Source organism: Salvelinus sp. IW2-2015, linkage group LG14 (genome assembly GCF_002910315.2).
Source record: "Salvelinus sp. IW2-2015 linkage group LG14, ASM291031v2, whole genome shotgun sequence".
In the NCBI taxonomy this organism is placed as follows: Eukaryota; Metazoa; Chordata; class Actinopteri; order Salmoniformes; family Salmonidae; genus Salvelinus; species Salvelinus sp. IW2-2015.
In genome coordinates this window covers 40,510,948-40,532,192 of record NC_036854.1, presented here as the reverse complement: position 1 = coordinate 40,532,192, position 21,245 = coordinate 40,510,948, and the positions used below count along the sequence as shown (strand labels likewise).

General features: G+C 41.7%; 1 protein-coding gene across 5 annotated transcripts in view; it reads right to left on the bottom strand.

Moving 5' to 3' along the window:
* Window positions 1-20,534, bottom strand: part of pfkpa (phosphofructokinase, platelet a) — a 30,085-nt gene extending 9,551 nt beyond the window's left edge. For 3 of the 5 annotated variants that reach the window (XM_070446704.1, XM_024000249.2, XM_024000247.2), the window contains exons 1-15: window positions 20,287-20,534; window positions 17,188-17,261; window positions 15,583-15,663; window positions 15,215-15,404; window positions 14,361-14,526; window positions 14,213-14,257; window positions 13,937-14,045; window positions 13,135-13,230; window positions 12,161-12,253; window positions 11,358-11,483; window positions 10,882-10,946; window positions 10,194-10,263; window positions 9,611-9,757; window positions 6,735-6,805; window positions 4,397-4,484 (exon numbers count right to left, since the gene is read on the bottom strand). In XM_070446704.1, the coding sequence (XP_070302805.1) occupies window positions 4,397-4,484; window positions 6,735-6,805; window positions 9,611-9,757; window positions 10,194-10,263; window positions 10,882-10,946; window positions 11,358-11,483; window positions 12,161-12,253; window positions 13,135-13,230; window positions 13,937-14,045; window positions 14,213-14,257; window positions 14,361-14,526; window positions 15,215-15,404; window positions 15,583-15,663; window positions 17,188-17,261; window positions 20,287-20,383 (1,518 nt within the window). In that variant the 5' untranslated portion in view covers window positions 20,384-20,534. Of the gene's footprint in view, window positions 1-4,396; window positions 4,485-6,734; window positions 6,806-9,610; window positions 9,758-10,193; window positions 10,264-10,881; window positions 10,947-11,357; window positions 11,484-12,160; window positions 12,254-13,134; window positions 13,231-13,535; window positions 13,632-13,936; window positions 14,046-14,212; window positions 14,258-14,360; window positions 14,527-15,214; window positions 15,405-15,582; window positions 15,664-17,187; window positions 17,262-20,286 lie in introns of all 5 variants that reach the window. The other 2 variants (XM_024000248.2, XM_024000246.2) reach the window with 1 other exon arrangement.
* Between the last annotated feature and the right edge of the window lie 711 nt (window positions 20,535-21,245).

Genomic DNA, 21,245 nt, shown 5'->3' with positions numbered 1-21,245 from the left:
AGTCAAAAGTTTGGACACACCTACTCATTCAAGGGTTTTTCTTTATTTTTTATTATTTTCTACATTGTTGTAGAATAGTGAAGACATCAAAACTATGAAATAACACATATGGAATCATGTAGTAACCAAAAAAATCTAAATATATTTTATATTTTCAAAGTAGTCACCTTTTGCATTGATGACAGCTTTGCACTCTTGGCATTCTCTCAACCAGCTTCATGAGGAATGCTTTTCCAGCAGTCTTGAAGGAGTTTCCACATATGCTGAGCACTTGTTGGCTGCTTTTCCTTCACTCTATGGTCCAATTTATCCCAAACCATCTCAATTGGGTTTAGGTAGGGTGATTGTGGAGGCCAAGTAATCTGATGCAGCACTCCATATCTCTCCTTCTTGGTCAAATAGCCCGTACACAGCCTGGAGGTGTGTTGTGTCATTGTCCTGTTGAAAAACAAATGATAGCACAAACCAGATGGGATAACCAGATGGGATGGCGTATCGCTGCAGAATGCTGTGGTAGCAATGCTGGTTAAGTGTGCCTTGAATTCTAAATAAATCCCTGACAGTGTCACCAGCAAAGCACCCCCACACCATCACACCTCCTCCTCCATGCTTCACGGTGGGAACACACATGCGGAGATCATCTATTCACCTACTCTGCGTCTCACAAAGACACCGCGGCTGGAAAAAAATCTCAAATTTGGACTCATCAGACCAAAGGACAGAATTCCACTGGTCTAATGTCAATTTCTTGTGTTTCCCAAGCAAGTCTCTTCTTCTTATTGGTGTCCTTTAGTAGTGGTTTCTTTGCAGCAATTCGACCATGAAGGCCTGATTCACGCAGTCTCCTCTAAACAGTTGATGCCGAGATGTGTCTGAGATGTGCATGTCTAGTAACTCTAATAAACTTGTCCTCTGCAGCAGAGGTAACTCTTCGTCTTCCTTTCCTGTGGCGGTCCTCATGAGAACCAGTTTCTTGATGGTTTTTGCAACTGCACTTGAAGAAATTTGAAAAGTTCTTGAAATTTTCCAGATTGACTGACCTTGATGTCTTAAAGCAGGGGTGTCAAAGTCAAATGGACGGAGGGCCAAATAAAAAATTTAGCTACAAGCCGAGGGCCGGACTGTTCGATGTTCATTGAAAATTTTTTAAATGACGCATATAGTCTAGTAACCTAATTGAACCTACTGAAACCTAACAAATATATTCCAATATGATCAGATAAATAAAGCAATATTTTTTTATGGCTCTGTCAGTAATCTTTAATTTTCAACAGACACAAAAGACAAATTTCCTTTATATAAAAATCCCCATAACATGAACATTAAATGAAAGAAACCGGTATTCAAGGCACCATCAGTAGCCTATATTTTCTATTTTAGCAAAAGTGGCTAAATTTACTTCAAAGAAAAAACAATAATAGCAATTTTCTATCATCCACTCAACTGAAATATTTTTAAAATATAATTGGATTGAAATACAATAAAATAAAGTGCAAAAATCTATTAATCAAAAACAACACTTTGTTTAAGGAGAAGTAACATGCAGTGAAAACAAATATTAAACTTTACTTTTAAACTTGAACTGAGTAAAAACTCTAAATATGTGATTGACAGTAATGTTCACTTGTTTGAGGTTGAGGGTGATACTTGGTGGTGTCCATCTTTTCCACAAGTTCATCAATGTTCGGGTAAGGCTCTGAGCTGAGGAAATCCTCAGAATTGAGTGGAGGTGTTCAGCAGTAAGTCGACTTCTGTGTGATGTTTTGTTCAGGTTATCAAAGAAAACAGTTGTTCACACAGGTATGTGCTGCCAAACATAGACAACGTTTGAGCAGCCTGGATGCGCAGCTGGGGCATTGTGTCGGGGAGGAAACGGGCGAACTCCGCAGCACCCACTGCCGCATTTTTGCCCTCAGTGCATCATTGCATTGGAGGTCAATCAACTCCATTTGGAGGTTTGGTGGTGAGCTTTCCCACGTCAACAGCAAATGGGTTACCGAGCAGTTCCAACCTGCTTTTTTGTGCTTCAAGTCAGCAACGGCGTCGAAAGTCAGCGGCAGCATACCTATTTTATCAGCCAACTGTGCGCTCGGGAACGCACTGGTAGAGAGCTTCTCTTTCATGGTCTGGCAGCTGGGAAAGTGGCTCAATTTTCTTTCCGCATCTGCGTCTCCCACAGAGTCAGTTTGGTTTTAAATGCCTTCACTGTACTGTACATATCAGAGATGACATGATCCCGACCCTGCAGCTGCAAGTTCATTGCATTCAGATGACTCGTAATGTCACACAGAAAAGCCATTTCACACAGAAACATTTCGTCTCGGAGTTGTGTTGTGTCTTTCCCTTTGCTGTCCAAGAACAGACAAATCTCCTCACGAAGCTCGAAACATCTTTGAAGCACCTTTCCCTGGCTTAGCCATCGCACCTCTGTGTGATAAGGCAAATCACCATGCTCCGTTTCTAACTCCGTCAGAAATGCCTTGAACTGGCGGTGATTCAACCTTTGGCTCTGATAAAGTTTAACTGTGCGCCGTGATGATGCTCATTACATGCTCCATTTTCAAGGCTTTACCGCACAACGCTTCCTGGTGTATGATACAATGATAAGCTGTCAGCTCACCTGTCGCGTTTTCCTCTTGCATCTTTTCCCGTATCTTCGCCACCAGTCCGCTCCTGTGTCCACACATCGCAGGTGCTCCGTCGGTTGTCAAACCACGAGTTTTTCCCAAGGCAGCTCCATCTCATTTACACATTTTGACACTCTTCATACAAATCATGCCCGTAGTTGTGCCATGCATAGGACGTAAAGCCAAACTCCTCTGTCACGCTTAGGCTGGAGTCCACTCCGCGGATGAAAATTGACAACTGGGCAATGTCAGAAATGTCGGTGCTCTCATCCACAGCCAAGGAATATGCAATGAAATCTTTTCCCTTTTTCACAAGCTGCTCTTTTAGATTGATGGAACACTGGTCTACTCTCTCGGCAATGGTGTTTCTGCTCAGACTCACATTTAAAAGAGTTGCCTTTTTTTCTGGGCAAACTTCGTCACAAACTTTAATCATGCAGTTTTTGATGAAATCCCCTCCGTAAATGGCCGGGCTGATTTAGCGATCTCTTCTGCCAAAATAAAACTGGCCTTGACAGCAGCCTGGCCTTGTGATTTGGCTTTTTTGAAACAGAGCCTGTCGAGATTTGAGGCCTGTTTTAATTCCTCTGCCTTTTGTAGCTCTTTGTTCCATGTCCATATTCTTGTTTTTGTCCGCGTGTTTTCGTTTCATATGTGTCTCAGATATATCTCTTTCAGTATACCCAGTCTTAACTTAACTCACCCACCACCCACGCCTCCTCTGCATTTACTTCATCCAGCACAAGAAAGACTTACTCCACAGCGCTTTATCACAGCTACTCCGTGCACGGGATATATTTCTCTGATCCCACCTTTTGTTACGAAACTCCCGCGTCTCTTAGTGTCCCTAACATTTTTTGACGGGGAATATAATAATGTGTATTGTTAGGATTATAAATCTCCTTGTACAGCTCTCTACAATCTTTACTGTGTGTGACAGACCTAGCTGTGGTGCCCTGATCTTAAGTAAGTGAAATGAAGCAGCCTAACTAGCTTGGCGGATTGCGTTCACCTCAGTTCGCATTGTGGAAATGTGTATTGGTGCGTGTTAAAAGATTGGGGGCTGGCGCTTTGCCTGCGGGTCTGCTGGGCCGGTTATCTAATCATATATAATCAAGATTCATCCCAGGGGCCGTAAAAAACCTTCTCGCGGGCCGGATGTGGCCCGCGGGCCTTGACTCTGACATATGTGTCTTAAAGTAATGATGGACTGTCGTTTCTCTTTGCTTATTTGAGTTGTTCTTGCCATAATATGGACTTGGTCTTTTACCAAATAGGGTTATCTTCTGTATACCACCCCGTACCTTGTCACAACACAACTGATTGGCTCAAACACGTTAAGGAAAGAAATTCCACAAATTAACAAGGCACACCTGTTAATTGAAATGCATTCCAGGTGACTACCTCATGAAGCTGCTTGAGAGAATGCCAAGAGTGTACAAAGCTGTCATCAAGGCAAAGGGTGGCTACTTTGAAGAATCTCACATTTAAAATATATGTTTTTTTTGTTTGTTTAACACTTTTTTGGTTATTACATGATTCCATATGTGTTACTTCATAGTTTTGATGTCTTCACTATTATTCTACAATGTAGAAAATAATACAAATAAAGAAACTCTTGAATGAGTATGTGTGTCCAAACCTTTGACTGGTACTTTATATATTGTAAAATACATGAAAAATTTGTAAAAATGAAATCTAACACAAAGCTCGAAATTCATGAAATAATAATATCTACTATATAGCAAAAACAACAGGCGTCAACATACCTCGAATCCTCCGATAACTAACAATGCATTTATGTTATGTGCTCGCATCTGCTCAGCAATTTTTTCAACATGCTTTGCAGGGAGAGTTCTGAAAAAAGAAAATAGGATAAAGCAACAAAAAAAGTTAGAGACAGTTTTACATTTAGTGTGTGCGGGGTGGGGGGGAGACCCTACCTGTGTACCTTAAATAATTGCACTTCAGCATGGTTTTGAGACACAGTCGATGCCACCCTGGGCTATGGGCCAGAAGGTCGAGGGTTCACTGACCACCACAGTCGAGTTCACTTTCCCTGCCCGTCTCATTACACTACGATCAGAGCCGGCTGCAGACAATAATCAGCTAGGGGGAATCAGTTTTTCTACATTTTGATGCTATATTTATAATTATATTTAAAAAATGCAATGATTTTCCACCAACAGGTTTCTGTGCCAATGTACCACACACAACCAATAAGCAACGCATAACTGCATACCGATTACCGACTATGAGCGCTTCATCATGGTTTGCATTTTCAACATCACAATCAAACACAGTGTGACAATCTCGACTTACAGAAAATACATCCCTCTCTACTCAGTATCAAAGGCTTGGCAATCTCTGAATGTTATTAAACTTTCCGGTGTTTTGTAACAGATGTTTCTTTCCATTCATCGAATGGCCGGTGTGCAGTTTGGATGCTGAATTTATATTAGAGTGGATGAATGTGCGCGGGTAGGCTACAGGAAACTTTTGAAGTAGCCTAATCAGATTAAAATATTGTGACTGGTTGCGTTTATGCCACAGAAAAAAAAGGTAATACATTTTAAAAGTTAAAGATGTACTATGCAGAAATCGCTCAGCCATTTCCTGGTTGCTAAAATTGTAATAGTTCGCCTAATTTCAGTTTGTGACAAAACAAGCAAGTATCGTGTAGATAATCATTGTACCATCTAAACTGCTGTGAAATATATTTTCCATAACCCAAAAATATTGTATTTTCGGCTGTTTGAAGCTGGTGTACAAAACCGAAAGTAAAAGACGCACAAACTAAACTTAAACACGGGAGGCATAGAAATAGGGCACATAGAACAGATCTAGCGCTTCTTAGAATTGCTTTCAATGCAAATGACATATATATATAACTCATATTTCTATGTGAATTTGGTCGGTTCGCCCAAAAAAGTTACATATTGCAGCTTTAAATTACAAATATTTAGGCTATATTGAAACATTAGGTTCTAGGTCAAGGAACAGCCGCTCGGATCGGAAAGGAAGCACAACGCTTGTTAAGCTTTCCTGAATAACTGGGCCTGCTGTGCGCATAGGCCATATGTGGCCCCAGGACAACTTGGAAGAATGATGATGGGCAACAGACAGGGCATCCATATCAGAAGTAAAAATACAGCCAGATTGTCCTGTGCCTTTCTAGACTGAATAATCTGTTGAGAGTAGACCCACAACTGTTCCAAATGGAATTAATGGAAGTAAACATTCAAATAACAGGGCATTTGTGCCATTATTCAAATTACATTTTCACTGCAGTTTACAGCCTAGAGTAGAATTGTACTCAAAACAATAATTGTACAAATATTCATTGCATTGTAGTGTTGTAAGCTAGTCTAGGTAGGTTAATTATATTGTCCCTAAGGCCATACACATTTATTTCACTGTATAACAGATTTGTATATTTTTTAAGTGAGGCAAGTCAGCGGAAAAAAAATACAATACAGGCTGACTACTAGCATCTATTGATTTGCAATGTCCGATAAACAGAATGTCTAAATCAACTTAAAGTATATAAAAAATGAGTTTTACAGCAACAATTCGAAAGGAAGGCTACAGCCCCCTTTTTGGGGGGGCTGTAGCCTTCGTTCGATTCACGGGATATAACCAAACCCCAACTGCACATCATTCAATTCATAACAAAGAATTGTTTAAAAAAAAAAATACTTTCATAGGAATTAAACAAATAACTTTTTTTTTTTTTTTTTTACTATTTTGAGAAATGACGCAGCCTATCAGCTACTCTTCTATGTTTTTCTTGTGGATTCATATGGAACGTTTGTGCAGATTTGAATGACTTTCTATGTGATATGATTGCTAGTTCACCAATTGCAGATCTGGACAAATGATCCACCTACCGCTATTGTCACTAAGCATAGAGGGCAGGATAGAGTTGACTGTATAGTAAGCGTATAGAAAAGTGTAGCGCATAAGGGAAGTACCAAAACACCTTGATAGGGGAAATTTGGCTATATGGAAGAAATTATATAGTTTCTCTAAATGCTGTATTATAAAATTATAATCAAGTTGGTGATATTATATCAAATAAGTTTGCATTTGGGATGGAGACTTTACCGTTTTGTTCCCAACAGAGATCCACCTTGCCCTGTCCATCCCCCGACATCTGCCCATTTGATCTCTTTTATCTGAAGGGACAAAAACACATAATCGAAACAAATCAAATCAAATTTTATTGGTCACATCCACTTTTAGCAGATGGTATTGCTGGATGTAGCGAAATGCTTGAGAAAATATTGTAGCCTACTGTAACTTGTATTGATTTCCCTTACAGTTGCTTGCGAAAGTAATCACCCCCTTGGCATTTTTCCTATTTTGTTGCCTTACAACCTGGAATTAACATGGATTTTTGGGGTTGTTGTATTGATTTACACAACATGCCTACCACTATTTCTTGTTTGTTTTACAAACAAGAAATAAGACAAAAAAACGGAAAACTTGAGCGTGCATAACTATTCACCCCCCCAAAGTCAATACTTTGTAGAGGCACCTTTTGCAGCAATTACAGCTGCAAGTATCTTGGGGTATGTCTCTATAAGCTTGGCACATCTAGCCACTGGGATTTTTGCCCATTCTTCAAGGCAAAACTGCTCCAGCTCCTTCAAGTTGGATGGGTTCTGCTGGTGTACAGCAATCTTTAAGTCATACCACAGATTCTCAATTGGATTGAGGTCTGGGCTTTGACTAGGCCATTCCAAGACATTTAAATGTTTCCACTTAAACCACTCGAGTCTTGCTTTATCAGTATGCTTAGGGTCATTGTCCTGAAGGAAGGTGAACCTATATCCCAGTCTCAAATCTCTCGAAATCTGAAACAGTTTTCCCTCAAGAATTTCCCTGTATTTAGCGGTATCCATCATTCCTTCAATTCTGACCAGTTTCCCAGTCCCTGCAGAGTAAAAACATCCCCACAGCATGATGCTGCCACCACCATGCTTCACTGTGGGGATGATGTTCTCGGGTTGATGAGAGGTGTTGGGTTCGAGCCAGACATAGCATTTTCCTTGATGGCCAAAAAGCTACATTTTAGTCACATCTGACCAAAGTACCTTCTTTCATATATTTGGGGAGTCTCCCACATGCCTTTTAGCGAACACCAAACATCTTTGCTTATTTTTTTCTTAAAGCAATGGCTTTTTTTCTGGCAACTCTTCCATAAAGCCCAGCTCTGTGGAGTGTACAGCTTAAAGTGGTCCTATGGACAGATACTCCAATATCCGATGTGTAGCTTTGCAGCTCCTTCAGGGTTATCTTTGGTCTCTTTGTTGCCTCTCTGATTAATGCCCTCCTTGCCTGGACTGTAGGTTTTGGTGTGCGGCCCTCTCTTGGCAGGTTTGTTGTGGTGCCATATTCTTTCAATTTTTTAAATAATGGATTTAATGGTGGTCTGTGGGATGTTCAAAGTTTCTGATGTTTTTTTATAACCCAACCCTGATCTGTACTTCTCCAAAACGTTGTCCCTGACCTGTTTGAAGAGCTCATTGGTCTTCATGGTGACGCTTGCTTGGTGGTGCTCCTTGCTTAGTGGTGTTGCAGACTCTGGGGCCTTTCAGAACAGGTGTATATATACTGAGATCATGTGACAGATCATGTGACATTTAGATTGCACACAGGTGGACTTTAATTAACTAATTATGTAACTTTGAAGGTAATTGTTTGCACCAGATCTTATTTAGGGGCTTCATAGCAAAGGGGATGAATACATATGCACGCACCACTTTTCAATTTTTTAGAATTTTTGAAACATGTTATTTTTTTTGAAGGAAGGCCTTGAAATACATCCACAGGTACACCTCCAATTGAGTCAAATGATGTCAATCAGCCTATCAGAAGCTTCTAAAGCTATGACATAATTTTCTGGAATTTTCCAAGCTGTTCAAAGGCACAGTCAACTTAGTGTATGTAAACTTATGACCCACTGGAATTGTGATACAGTGAATTATAAGTGAAATAATCTGTCTGTAAACAATTGTTGGTAAAATTACTTGTGTCATGCATAAAGTAGATGTCCTAACCGACTTGCCAAAACTATAGTTTGTTAACAAGAAATTTGTGGAGTGGTTGAAAAACAAGTTTTAATGACTCCAACATAAGTGTATGCAAACTTCCGACTTCAACTGTAGCTGCACATAACCCTCTCTAAGAAACCTGTGCATAGCTGTCTAAGAGACTTAGGGGGGGATTCTAAACTCACCAGTCATTATTGTCAAATACAGCTATCTAGGGACTACTGGGCAGGTGCTTCAGATCCATGTACTGAACTGTTCGTGTTACTGCAGTGAGTTTAGATGCAACTAAAGCTGAGACTGAGAATTTCTAGTTCAGTACCAGTAGGGAAAGACCAGTAGAACTAGATTTACAAGATACATCATGGTCTTTCATTGGAATGAATCCTCTTCTATAAACGAATGGCACAGGGGGACAATAACAAAACAAGCCTACTCCAGTGAAGTATTTGTATTACGTGTCAGCCATGTAATGTGGCCCCCTTTTGGTGCAGAGTGGTACTGCTCTTACCTGGGAGGGGAAGTGACGCCATTGACACAGTAATTGATTTACAGTAATCTGGTCAGATTATCCTACTGCTTGTACTCTCTATCAGTCCCCTCCACATTAACAGCCATGGAGTCAGTGGATGACTATAGGTGACATGGCTGTTCAACTGTCAGCTAGACAGCCATCTATTCTCTTTTAGTTTTTTCTTCATTCATGTCCATATTTTATCTGCCCATTTTATATCAAAACGCTACATAACAGAGATATGGGCGATCCTGTGACGGCAAACCTTGTTTGTTTGCAGTCAATCTAATCTAGAGTACATTATTGTAAGTGAATCTCTGAGTCTGTGAGGCATCTTCTAATCCAAATTATATTTGTTAGAAATTGTTAGAAAAACATAAGAATACAACTTTTTTTTTGTCTGTTTATGATACCTGTCCCTTGTAGAATCCCTCGAAGCCATCGTTGACAGCGAACATCTTGTGTCCCTCAGAGATGCCCACCCTCACGGCAGAGCGGACAGCGGCGTTCATGCCCGCTGCGGGGGCTCCCACATTCAGCACAGCAATGTTGAAGTTACTCTGCAGGGAAAAGGGGAACAGGATACACCCTTACCAAAATTGTCAACCGAAAATATATATATATATTTTTTACTTTTAAGCAGGGGGTAACAGAGCTAGGTTGGGAAGGGGGAAAGGGGCAACAGAGCTGGGCAGGGAGAGAATTGTTTTCTGGCCCTATGCCCACATGTTAGGGCTAGGCCATAGGCATACCCCCCTGCTAGCTCAGACAGAGATAGACCACGCTGACACATTAGAAACATGTTAGAAGAGGCAACACTGATGAAAAACATTCTCAACACTGGAAAACGGACTTGGGAGTGTAAGTCGTGTGCAAAATAAACATCCTTCCTGTTATAGATTTTACAGGAATATGGGGAGGGGAAACTTGAGCAAACATAAAACAATGTTGACTTTCTGTCACCAATGCAGGACTCATGACCTGTGATTGACTTACATGTGGCAGTTCTGATTCTAGTTTACGGTGAGCCAGGAGCTTGTATGTCCTCAGATTGTTTTCAAAACTCCTGCAATCAGACAAAAAAGGGAAAGATGTCTTACAATATAGATACAATACAAATTACACAAATACAAAGGAACACAAATACACTTAGGCACATTAGCACAAAGTGAGACCAAAATGAATGATAGAATAGGGCCCTACAGCCCTACAGCCCAGTTCAATTGATCCTAGCATCCTGTTAATAAGTGGAGCCAGGAGTGATTGATGACCACGTGACCAGGAACACCTCTAGGTCCGGCAGTAGTTTTAGGTTATAACTAGGGTCCAGAGTGTGTCCTAGCCAGATCAGGTGGTCAGGAAAATCTCCTGTCCCTAATAATAACAAGTTCCTCAACATTAACCCACTACTTTTATACTGTAAATAGGGAAGCAATGTCCTAACTGGTGAAGAGGATGTCCCTCAGTGAACTCCAATCATTCCAAACTGGGTGACCCTGACGTAATATAGTGATCTAATTTACTGCCTGACCAGGTCCTTTCATGCTGGCTGCTGCTCTCTCTGTGTATGTGTGTGTGTGTCAGTGGCCCAGTAGGTCACGTGTCAAGAGGCCTACCAGCATCAGCACGAGAAACGGGTCACTGTCCCTAATATTTCATACAGTGGTTGGTGATGTGACTGTACCTGCCGCGCAGCTTCACAGCCTCTTCAAACTTCTTCTCATCCATGGCTTTCTGCACCTCTTGAGTCTGGTGAACCAAAGCAGATTCATATTTGCATGCTAATCAGCAGACGCTTTTATTCCGAGTGACTTATACATTTTTCTAATGTGTATATGATTCCTGCCTTGGTAGGACATCAAGTCGATGCAATCTAATGGTAGGTATCTAGGTAAGATCAGAAGGGTTTGCAGTGCAGTCATTGAGAGCTGCTCTGTGTAGCAACCGGCAGCTACATGCCTTGGATAACGATTAACCAAAAAACACCTCGCTCAGAGAACAAATCCCAGATCCCACTTTATGCACTTATATTTCCCATCAGGCAATTCTCTCATTCCTCCATGTGTGTTTGTGAGTGTGAGGGTGCGTGTGCACGCGAGTGTGCGTGCGTGCCTAGTAGTAAGCTGCCTTGTCCTGGCTACAGTACTCTTGTCTACCTACCATCTGTACACACTCCATGAGAGGCAGTCTCACCGCCTGGTTTCCACACAGAGAGACCACACAGGCCGGTGTATTAGCTGTAGTCTCCAACAGGGCAATGACAGCCTCCACACCCATACGACTGGCCTGGAGTGAACACACAGCCACACATAATAAAGATAGGAAAGATGCCACAGCCAGAAACTTTTTTCCAGAGCAATGTACAATACACTGACTGCATGTTAGTACATGTACAGAATGTGATCCCTGTTGGAATTCAACCCAAGGCATTGGCATTGCTAGGGTAATGCTCTTAGCAACTGAGCCAAACGGGACCACATTAAACATATACTGACATCTCTTCTTCTTTGCCTGAGCTCACACAGGGATTATCTCTTTCCCTCTCTCTCACTCTGTTTTCATGCTCTCTTGCTTCCTCTTTTCATTTGTTGTATTTCAGAGGATGTAGGCAAAATGGAAGAGCTTGTCAGCCCTGGATTTCTCCCACTCTCTATGATAGACCAGTAGGCCTACATTAACACTTGTGCCATGTCATCAAATCTGTTAATGTGCTTAGCTTAAAAGCAGCAGTTGTTTCCTCCCCAGGCCTAGTGAGTGCATGTCTTCCACACGATTAATCTAGTGGGACTGCTGTACACTACTAGCCTGGTGCCAGATCTGTTTGTACTGTCCTGTCAGCTTTTATGGTCCTTTTGTCACGCCAAGCATGGGAGTTGGCAAAACAGCACAAACATATCTGGGACCAGGCTAGTACACTATTGTAGATGTGGGGAAACGGTCAGGAATGTGGTCAGAATACCTACCAGGATCCGGTCGAAGGCAGAAGGGGTTCCTCCTCTCTGGACGTGGCCCAGGATTGTCACACGGGTATCAAACCCCAGGCATCTGACAACAAGCTGAGACAACAGGAATCATGTTTTAGCTAGATTGAGGTGGTTTTAGCAACACTCTTTTAAAGTCTGTCTTATAGTAATGGTCATGCGAAACACTCATGCAAATGTTAGCTCTAATACTAGGCTAAATACTGAAGCAAGTGTTGTTTTATCTTTACGTACTGCAAGTAAACTATCAGATATTATTTGACCTAATATATTCTAGACATACACATTTGTACTAAACAACGAGGAGAAAATACTCTCACAAGCTGAAGAGTTGAGCAAAGGGAAAACACAATGCACATGCAACCCATCCTCCGTATCTCAGTCATGTTTGTGAGGTCATTACAAGACACACAGATCCCAAGCTTAAAAAAGGTTGACTTTCAAAATGTGACACAAATAAATAAATAAGACATTCAAGCACAAGCTGGATTAAATGCTTTGCCTCAACTCCTGAGGGCCTAGAATTAAATGGTAATATGCTGTGTCATATTGTGCTAGATTATAAAGGACTTTTTCGAAATTATTAACCATGCAACTCAATTATTTTCCATTTATAGTGAATTTGACAGGGGAGGTACTGATGCGTTTTGTACAAAATTTACCTCTTTACAATGTGTTCCATAGGCCTGGCTAGACATGTACAGTAGGTTAATAAAACGTAGCTGCTAAGCTGTCGCACAGTAAATCAAGATGGTAGAGGGAAAAGCAGGTTATCAGCTGTAAAGTCAGTTTGAGGCCACTCAGGAAGCAGTCTTACCACAGAGTGTGTGTGTGTGCGCGTCAGAGCATTCATACCAGAGTGCACAGTCAGCGAGTGAAGCCACACCAAGGGCAGCACGGTAGCGATAGAGGCCTAGCAGGAGCTGTCTGCTATAGGTCTGAGTTGCTGTACTTACATCCTTGACATGGTCTGTCGTTATGGGCTTGTTGTTACAATCAATTGCCCCCTCGGCTACTATTATGATATTCAGCCTTTTCATTCCTGCCCGGTTCTATATGAGGGAGGGGTGGAAGACACATGACAGAAACTAAAACAGAGGTTTGGCATGGGCTCGCAAAAGACGGAGAGCCAGACAGTGAAAAAATTGTCCATGGACCAGAGAGCAAGTGTTGATTCTTGGCGGCATATTAACCAAAAATGCTCATAATCTCTTTGTTTGAACATTTCCTTAATATCACATCATTTATTAACTTGGTGTCGACACATAATACTCTGCTCGTTTGCCAGTGGACTATTTTGACACTGTTGGGCCTACGTACTTTTGGTTTTGGCCCTGTAACACGCTAAGGTACTCACGTCCTTGACAACACTACCGGTTATAGCTTTCCCATGTCTGTCAATGGCTCCCTCAGCCACTATGATTATGTTCAACCTTGAACCCCTGGAGCGAGTCTGGACCATAACATTTTATTTCCAAACAGAAAACAGCACAATAACACACGAGTAAATTACTGTAACATTACCAAATAACTGCAGATCAGATCGTATCGCAATGTTAGCTTCATGTGACATTGAACTGAACTTGTTGCCATTCTTGGTTAAGCTAACTTCATTTTATTCTAAAAGTAATAATTTATTGTAAATTGTTCAATATAAACAACAACAACGAAACAGAGTGAACCGGATAGTGAACGAGCATTAATTATTACAGTGAGAAGTGTTGTGAAGGTTAAAGGATTGCTAAGTTAATACGTTACCGCAGAGAGCTTCTGACACATCTTCTCCTCCCAGCCGTCCTCAGGGGGCATCTCAGGAATCAGCACCCAGTCAGCACCACACGCCAGGGCACTCACTAAAGCCAGGTATCTGGAGACGCACACACAGACACACAAAGACGCACGCATGCGCACACACAAGTCAGACAACAGCACCCGTCGACCCCACAGGACGGATCTGAACTCACACACAAGGTCACACATAAGGTGTGTTAGCACATCAGTTTTTAAATACGTTTAAAAGTCTGTCTGTCTTACCCACAATGCCTACCCATGACCTCCAGCACAAATGTCCTCTGGTGGCTGAAAGAGAGATAGCGAGTGAGAAGACGACATTTGAGAGAATCATATGTTCACAGACAAGGTAAAAACCCAAACCACATTTGTTAAAGCTACTATTGCTAACCTCTGTGCGGTGGTCATGATTGCGTCCACCACCTCTATGATCCTGTGCAGGGCAGAGTCCGTCCCGATTGTCATGTCGGTGCCACAGAAGTCGTTGTCGATAGACCCCACCATCCCGACGATGTGCAGAGCTGAATACTTCTGGACAGCATCTTCATCAACCAACCCTGTGGCGAAGTTTAAGAACAATGCAATTATATGCTTTTGTGACTAAGATTGAAATAAAAGAAAGCAATTTATTCCAAGATCCCTGTCTCTTCAATGTGAGGTGGGATTAGCCATAACTTCTAAGCAGAAAGACTAACTTGACATTGGAGCTCCATTCTGAGTTAGGATACGAAACATCAAACACAGGTACACAATGAGAAACTACGACCAATTCATTCTCAAATAAAAACCATGTCAGTGGACAGAGTTGTTGTCTTCCCGGACAAATCCTTTCAGATGAAAAACATTTGGGGATTTATTGTCCTGCTCTAGCAGCAAGCTCACAATGGATTACCTCATCTGCAAATACACTTTTAAGACTGTTCAGCTTACCACAATACCAATCTTGACATTTCCACTTCTTTTCAGTGTCAATATGTCACCATGTCAGTATGACCTCTTTCTTTTACAGCCCCTACCTTTCTCTAAGCTCTCTTTCAATGACCCCTACATCATGCTTCTGTCTGTCCCCACAGCAAACAAACCCTTCTGCAGTACACTTCTCTCTCTGCAATCCCTTTCTCACGTACTTCTCTCCTGTCCCCGCTAGAAACAAAGTGCCAGTCCCCACCTTGCAATCTTTCCAAATCTTCTATCCCTAACCCCTCTCCTGTCCCCGGTAGAAAACAAACCAGCCCCATTCCCCACCTTGCTGGACCAGCTCCTCCAGCAGTCCGCTCCACTCCTCTCTGAAGAGGTTGGCCCCAGTGAGACTGCCGTCCCCTCCGATCACACACAGGTTGGTGATGCCACGCTGCACCAGGTTGTGGGCTGCCTTCAGACGCCCCTCGTGGGACCGGAACTCCTTGCACCGTGCACTGCCAATGACAGTGCCACCCTGGCATGGTGGCATTACACAAACATTGAAGTGGATGTAAAATACAGCCCAGATGCAAGATGCCTACTCACACCAATCAATTATAGCTCTGTCTATGTCTACTGGTTTTGTAAATAGGCTACTGTGATTCCGTGTGTGGTCATCTATTTCTGTCCTACATGGATGGTACAGTACTCACCATTTGTAACATGCTGGAGACACTTTCCCATGATGCCTCCTTTATGTTCTCTTCTCCACCATCTACCATACCCTGGTATCCCTGTATATACAACACAGATGTCACAAAGTACACACGCACATGCACGCACGCACGCACGCACACACACACGCACACACACTTCTTAGGCTTAACAACCCCCCACTATCTGTAATATCTGGACTGGCATGCAGCTTGTATATCAATCATTATAGTCATGTGTTACCCCTGCATAGAATCAAATTAGAAATGTCCTAGTCCAAGAATTTAATAGGGCTCTAAAAATATATATATTGGTAGCACTGGGTAGAACCACCAAACAATACGTTTTGTGATTTCAAATTCAGTCCCATTTTTGGAACTAATTTAGCAATCACATCATGTTTTGCTTGTATTACCTGTTTTAATTGGTCCCTGAACCCATAGGATGACATTTTCAAATATATAAAAGCCTCCTTCATTTTCTGATCTGTAAAACTTCCACTGTCAAGTTGTCAACTTGACTTTGAACTTATACTGTCCAACAAGAGTTGCTGAATTTCCTGTTCACCCTCACCGGTGAGTTGAAATGATACAATGCACCAACTTTGTACCGCTCAAATAATTATACAAATGTAACAACAACCAGAGTGTAGGCCTACTGACAAGAAACGATACAAATGTAATAACTTTGCTTAGGCTACTCCAAATGGCATAAACATAATTTTGCCATTCAATGTTTATCTGGGTGAATATACTTCGAGGCGGACTGGTGCTACCAAATCAAAACTCCAGGCCGCAAAGACTACCAATGCTTATAGGAGCATAGCCTATGCAACCAGAATGGTCGCAATTTAAACCAAAGAGTTACAAAACAAAATATGTCCTACTGTGTATCAGGTCTTTGGCTTTCACATCCTGTTTAAAAACGGACACGGAAGCCAAACAGATTACCTGAGCAGACCGAGAGGGAAATACATGTGATCTGTCGACTAATGTCTTTAGTCGTTGACATAAAAGTGTAGACCACCATGTACACAAATGACAGAATGAGCAGGCATTTTAGGCCCTGCTCAGGAAATGAGCTGCATAGAGGCTTAACATATCATAATTAATTCAACATATGCATCATCATTAGACCTAGGCGTAAGCAGAACCCAGCCCATTTGTCAGTGTGTAGGCTATATGTGATATAGATGGTCTGGTTCCATCCAGAGATTAAGAATATACAACACAAACATTGCCATGTACTGTAAGCCTACTGTAGGCATGTATCCTTGTGTTTGTAATTCGGCTTCCACATTATGGATGCAAGAGCAGGTCAAATGTTGGCTGGTAGCCTCTAAACAGATAATTTTGAGAAGATTCCAAATGTTGATCAGTCATCCTATATTTGTCTACATACAAAACCACCCTGGATGGTAGGAACATATTCAGCTCCGTAAGCTGTTTATAAAGTATTTTGTCCCGTGAATAAAACTCAGATCAATACAGAGTGCTCCTTTTCTTTCTTTGCCTGGATAGTCACACCTGTTGACGTATCCTCGGGTAAGGAATGATTTTACTGTTTGTAAAGTAGTGCTGTGTGTACAGAGTGTCTAGACTCACCTCCCGAATGAAGTAAACTTTGGCTCCCACGTAGATTCCCATTCGAACGACTGCCCGGACAGCAGCATTCATTCCTGGCCAACAGAAAACTCACTTGAATAATGCATTTTTAAATAACAACATTTGAACACTGCTTAAGACTCCTGTAGCGATGTGTCCTACATAGCCTAATTAAATCAACAAGAGAACATATGGCCACAGCACACGAGTCCTGTGCATACACTTATGAGCGTAAGTGGTGAATAGCTCAACATGTAAGGCCATGCCCCCTTTCAGGCCGAAGTCTGAATCTTTGATCATCATAAGAAAGAGCCTCGCTTCCAAAAAATACCAACACTGTGTAGTCCGCTTCCACTGCAGGACTCCCAGTCTCCCACTGCCATGTTTGGTAAAACGTCCTCTCTAAATATTCAGTTGCCTTGGAGAGAATTGTAAAGGTGGTGTTCTGTGCCTACAATTCTAATGTCAGGTTAACCTACTGTAACTTCTTAGACAGTCGCACTAATGATTCATGTGCTTTAGACCAGGCAGATCCTTGGAACTTGGCTGACTAGGCCCGGAGGCGGCGTTTATAAACAATCCGATAAACGTTTGGTTTCACAGTGTAATAGTTGCTAGGCTAAGCTGTTACTAAGCAACACGCTTCTGAGATTGACCATCAGGAGGATATGAAAGAAAGCAAGAAAGCAGGGGAGAAAAAATAAGAAGAACTGGTACAGAATGAGTGTATTATAAAAGCTATTACATAATGACAAATCCATAGTTTTTCATCCATAATCATCATAAAGGGATCATCAGTTGCCACTTTACAAGTCAAGTGATCATCTCTGTTCTGTTGCGTAACCACATGAATATGAATAGCAGAGTTATATTCCCATTACCTCTTGTAAACGGTCTGATTATGAGTGCGGCAGAGCCAGAGAGAACATATGGGTATTGTAAGCTACAAGTCTGACGGACTCATCCCACTGGGCACAAACAGGTTGAATCAACGTTGCTTCCATGTCATTTCAACAACAAAAAATGTCTTGTGATGACATTGAACCAATGTCCAAAACGGATTTGCAAAAAGTCATCAACGTAAGGGACTGTTTTCTTTTTTTCTCCCAACATTTAACCTAACTCCAATGATATTTTGAAATGTTTTGTTGATTTCACATTAGTTGACAACTCGACCAAATTGAAGTCAAAACTTGACGTTGAACTGACATCTGTGCCCACTGGGACTTCTTTCTGAAGCTGACATTCTTGTTGTTGTTTTCAGTCGGCCTGAATGCTCTCTGATCCTCCACATGAGTACTACAGTAGTTGAACTTTCTGAGGCCCGAGACTTATGTTTGGGGCCTAACAGAGGCTGTGCAGTAAGGCCTGCAGTTACAGTGAACCCTGCAGCGCAGTGAGGCAGACAACATTGCTTTGGCATTATAAAGCCTCCCACCCACAGGGGATGGATCAGTGATCAGAGTCAAAGGCATCTTGACTGCACTGTAAGACTTTTCTTTCATTTCAATATTAAAACACTGTAGAATGCACAGTAAAATTCATTATGGGTCAAATGCTCAAAATGTTCCGTTTCAGGCACAAACCTAATGCTGCCGGGTGAGACGCATAAAGCTCAGATTATTAGCAAAAATAAATAAATGAAGAAAAAAAACAAATCACCCAGATAATAATTGTAATGATTAGGCTTCGCTGTACCGTAGTCTCTGGGTACAGTAGCCACCGGGAATACAGCGCAGATTCGTGACTGTTAGGTTTGCACCATTAATACTGAGCAAATGGCTTGTTTCTTGCCCAAATAGTTACAAATATATATTTTTATTCCATTCTCTTTTTTATTGAATATTCGAAACATACAATATACTTGCAGTGAAGCCGCTCAACAACTACATCATACCAGTCATCCAACAATGATTGTAGGTGTGTGTGGGCAAGTGCATTTCAAATAGATACTGCAGTGCAATGTGATGGACCATGTGAAATATAGATATGAACCATGGTTGGAAGCCTAAGTCAATATTGCTGCAGTAGGCCTATCATAATAAAGTTATATTTTGAGCAAAGGCCTACTGCAGCAATCTTGAAAGCGGTTCTGCTTTCTCTTTGATTCACTCAAGTCGTTTGAGCTGATTCCCACTGCTTATTACTCTTTTGAAAAGCATGTACACTTGCTGAAATATTTACAGTACAGCTGGTATGGCCCTATTTTGACAAAGGCACAAGTCACATTCATAACGTGACAGTAGACAGAGCATATGACAATGGGTTTCCTCTGACGCAGCCTGCTATGATGCCTGCAGGTCCTCACGTAGCCAACACACAGGCTAGGGCATCCCTGAAGCTTATAGCAGTCCCATAACTTATTTCAATGACATTCTCGTTCATAATAATCATAATAGTGAACGTCTGCTTTTCAGAGACAGACGTGTATTACATTTCAAAATGATGAAGATAGCAGCTTGAACACTATCGTTTTTAGTGACTTCCTGGTTGGGAGGAGTCGTCGTGAACATTCATCCTCACTAATTCCTTTATCAACCCGATGTTATAATGTAACATATTACTATAAAGCATACCAGTATTATTAAAGGACAAATGCTACAATACGTGATCACACGAACAGGACGAAACTCCGCAATGCAGTGGCAAGAATTCGAAAATTAAATCACCTCTCATCTCTCCACACTTCGACCGGTGTCATCGTTTTTGTTAATGTTGTGTAAAATCAATACAAACCAGATGATTGGCCTGATAATCGAATAGACGTCGAGCTATTTGGCTATGTCGGCATTTGTGTTTCACCTTGACGGGAGCCTGCAGCTAGCCTAGTGGTGAGAAAATGCTCCATATGTGGGTAATCAGAGCTAACGTTAGCTAACCACCAAAATGCTAAATGCGCCTGTGATATCTGCTACTGTAACATTACATCAAAGAATTGCTATTTTTATTGAAACATGGTATCAAGGCTAGTTGATTCAATATACGATGTAACAGTGTGTTTCTTTTCAGTTCAAATTGGTGCTTTTCGCCCTCTACGGGCCTCTCCACTGATACAATGTCATAGGATACAATCTCTTGCGCTGTCATCTGTCACAGTACCTTGAGCATCCCCTCCGCTAGTCAGCACTGCGATGGATTTCCCTGCTCCCGACAGACTCTCAAAGAATCTCTTGCTTTGGTTGTCTGGCTGTGCCATTTTGGCGGCTTTCACTTCTTCTTATGAATAAATTGGTAGTTGTACAGTTATATTTATAACAGTATAAATTGTGCCGTTGATGGAGGGCTAAAATTGCTGTCCGCCCCCTTTCCTCTCTCCCTTCCCGTGCCCGCTATTATCCCACTGTCTGTTCCGCATGTACGCTAGAAAGCGATTTGCATAGAGTACAAGTTGGCGATAAATTGACAAAATCGTCAGCAAATGAACTTTCGCTTCACGTAGACCTTTCCGTGCTTGGACCAATCGGAGACTTGTGGGTGGGCAGATTAGGTGATGAAATGGGAGGTACCTATGATCAGTACGTGAGTAGGCCAACCTGACTGTAAACTACTGTATGTGGCAGTACATTGAATAGGCCTAATCACATTTTAATGGCTGCTAACATTGAATGCATAAAGGCTGACCATAAAAGACAGGCCACTTCATGAGTTCGGTGCATTGTATAGGATCTATATTATTGAAAACTCAAAACTGTTGTGCAAAAAAATCAACCTACTCTGCAGATACCTGAGATGCTTTCATATTTAAAAGCTACCACTGGTATTTACATTCAGATTGCCTGACTCTCTCTCTGTCTCTCTCCCTCTGTGTGTGTGTGTGTGTGTGTGTGTGTGTGTGTGTGTGTGTGTGTGTGTGTGTGTGTGGTGTCTGTGTGTGTGTGTGTGTGTGGTGGTGGTGTTGTGTGTGTGTGCTGTGTGTAAAATCACATTTTAGGGAAATATGGAGCAGTACTTTTTACAGTGGGGACACACTGGTATCTTACCTTCTCTCACATTATCTCTACCAAGTGTGGTGTACTGTATGTGTGTGTGTGTGTGTGTGCGTGGTGCGTGTGCATGTG